Here is a 3,312-nt window from a genome sequence, read left to right as displayed (position 1 = left end):
TATATATATATATATATTGGAATCTTCCGCACGCTTAGTTCCTCGCGTTCTCCGTTTCAACAGAGTATGATGTGCAAAATTTACAGTTTTACATGTATTCCGATTAAGTAAATTATTTTTGGACAAGTCAGAGAGAGCAAACCTCGGCGCCGGTTCAGAACGGAATTCCATAATAAGTGTCCCATAATCAAAATCTGATGGAAAGGATAACATGGTGTATTAAGGATAACATGGGCTTTCTATAGAAAGAGAAACATTAAGTTAAATAAGAAAAAATTCAGTATCAATTTTACGACGCGAAACAGATCAGTATTCTTACATTTAAGATTATTTTTATTTATCTTAAGTATAATCTTAAAATGTCATAAATCAATCCGAGGACTATATTAGCATCTTAAGACATTATTTAAGACAGTTTTAAAATAAAAGCGGACTATGAATATCGTCTCATGTTTAACAGCTTTAGTCTCTTATCGACATTCATAGATAAAGATGACGGAGATTCAGAGAGAGATGCAAATTACATACATCACCATATTATCCCTTTCACCATGGTCACTTGAAATGGCCGCCATTTTTTATTCGAATTATGCAAGAGAAAAAATCATGGCTATCTCTTTTCGTCTCACGCTACAGTGGCACTGTAAATTTCAGCTCTATAGAGATGTTCTATAAGCTTCATAGTTCTTGAATATTCTGGCAGATAACTAGCTGGCGATTAAAATTTAAAAAAACGTAAAAATTTAGTGTCTGATTATAAATATTACGACAGCAAATCCATGCATCATGTATTTCAAGTAAAAACATAATGTATTTTCATTATGCATTTAAATGGAATGGATGAAAAATGTCGGATCAATCAAAAAAATGGCTAGACTCTGATTAAAGGGACACTTGCGGTTACTAGACAAGATCACTACCCTGATGAAAATAAAACGTAAAGCGAATGTCAATAAAACGTTAATTGAAATGTAAAGAAAGTGTAAGAAGGAGATAAATGAAACCTGTAAGAAGCGAAAAGTGGAATGTAAAGGAAACATCAACTAAATGTTAAAGAAACATAAATAAAAATATAGATAAGTTCTTCGGCAAGCACGAGCAGAACGTTAAACGGAGTGTGATTAGTCTAGAGAACATAAACGGAGCATCGTCAAGTTCTTAGACGAACGAAATGTAATCGAAATGTAATCGAAATCCTTGATAAGCAAATGATATTTTAAAATATATTTCATTTATTCGATAAATATTAAAAAAAAAGTGCTACACTTTCTTTTTGAAGCCCTAGGGGCTCACTTCAAAAAATTATTTCATTAGAACTGAAAAATCTTTCAATGTTACATTTCTTTTATCTTTTATCTTTTATCTTAGTGCAGTTTTTTAAATCGAGAAGTTAGTTTTCACTAAATCCTCCTGGTGGCGGTACCGCGTACTATTCAACGATTTCGTTTACATTTGCTCATTTGCTGTATAGCTCAATGACACTTTTAAAATAAATTATTTTATCTCTATATCCTGAAAGCATACACAAAGCGAATTTGAATGCTGCGTATACTTTTTTGCCGAACGTTTAGGAAGCGTAGACGAAGTATTAATGAATGAAGTGTTTAGGAAGTGTATCAGTACGCTCCATGCATTCTTTACGGAGTGTTGAAGAGCGTATGAGAAACGTTAATGAAAAAAAAAAAAATTTTAAACGTGTGGGAAATGTGACAGATGTGTTTTGGGCACACTTTACGGAGCGTTTGGGGAGAGTCCATGGAGCGTATGTATGAATATTGAAAACCACTAAGAGTCAATGGAAAGTCAATGAAGTGTTTAAGAAGCGTTGAAATTCTTTGTTCACACTTCTTTGATGCTTCAACAAGCTTTACATTTTCAAGGTACCTGTTATGGAACTTGTTGAAACTTGCTCAAGTTGAAACTTGCTTCAATGTACGTATCCCACTCAGAATTTTTCGTCGATTTTTTTCGACAATGACTGAGAAACGCATCTTACTGCTTGACCAAAATAATAGGCGAATTCAAGATGGCAAAGCAGCTAGGAATGCTTATCGAGTGATTGAATATGATTGATTGGATAATTGGTAACAACCAATATGTTATAAGTGAACAACCAATTATACTCATTTGCTCGGTAAGCAGGCTAGCCGCTTTGTCGATTTGAACATGCTCAATCGCATCTGGGTGATATTCACGTACTGTAGTTTCAAATTTTTCTAAATTCCGAACGTCTGAGCCTCTTCTTGTAAGACTTTTAAGATTTCTCATTGTATAATTTTTGAAAAAAACTTATAAAATCTGAAAAAGTTCAAAGTATTTTTTTTTAAATCTTCATTTTAAATCTTCATAAATTCATTTGAAAGATAACAAATATTATAAGATAAAATATATAATATTATAAGATATTATATTATATTTTTATCTCTATTACAATAGAATGTCTCATATAGCACGAACTTAACGGATACAATTGATGCTATTCTGCCATAATGTTCTGCTCAGATGTGCTGATAAATCGTTATATCGCTAATACTTTACTTATTGAACTAATTATTTGTGTACGGTGGATATCTGAAAATATTAAATTAATATTTAAAATAAATTAGATAGAATATAATAGTAATTTCATAAGAAATAATAAATCGAAATGCCATTGACTTGTTTTTACTTACTTTTTTACTTACTGTATTTATCGTAGCATTGTCTAACATCCTGGAGAACATCGCGCTCTTCGGAGATATCATACTGCATTTGCCGGACATCACTCACAGAATACTGAAGACGCAACCGGGATGGAATTCCACAATACACTGGTCCCTGAATTTCGCCAATCAGACGCGGTATTTACTGAATAAATCAACCATCACGATGTTTCATTTGGTCGAACAGGAGCTGAATATTACGGAACGCGATCCGGCCTATTTGAATCCGTATAGGAATGCTGTACACGCCGGCCAGCGCGAGGATTCTATAAAAAAGAAGTCAGTGAAGAAAGAAAAACGTAAAAAGAGACCGCAGATTGCTAAAATCGAACTATGAGCCCTTCCGACGATCGCGAGATTTCTCCGACCGGTTCCTAAATCGCCTCATTAAAAAGCTCTCTGGGATTTTAACGGCGCGGCTGCACCGTTAAAATCGCAGAGAATATTAATATTGTATCTGATTCTAATGGACTGATTCTGTAACTCTTAATGACAATCGTTGATGTCGTTGCGCAGATATTATGTAGAGTAAAAGAAAGCTGCGCAACGACTGTTATTAAAAGTTACAGAATCAGCTCGTATCTTACAGGATTGATAACGAAGAGCTTCC

The 3,312-nt window shown here is 33.7% G+C and overlaps 1 protein-coding gene across 1 annotated transcript in view; it reads left to right on the top strand.

The window, feature by feature from the left end:
• The window catches only part of LOC108692130 (coiled-coil domain-containing protein 134-like), a 26,454-nt gene extending 23,153 nt beyond the window's left edge, over positions 1-3,301 (top strand). The window contains exon 3 of the mRNA XM_018200281.1: positions 2,699-3,301. Within this exon, the coding sequence (XP_018055770.1) occupies positions 2,699-3,039 (341 nt within the window). The 3' untranslated portion in view covers positions 3,040-3,301. The remainder of the gene's footprint in view (positions 1-2,698) is intronic.
• Positions 3,302-3,312: the final 11 nt, after the last annotated feature.

This window comes from Atta colombica, unplaced genomic scaffold (genome assembly GCF_001594045.1).
Source record: "Atta colombica isolate Treedump-2 unplaced genomic scaffold, Acol1.0 scaffold61, whole genome shotgun sequence".
Lineage (NCBI taxonomy): Eukaryota > Metazoa > Arthropoda > Insecta > Hymenoptera > Formicidae > Atta > Atta colombica.
This window is presented reverse-complemented; position numbering and strand designations above follow the sequence as displayed.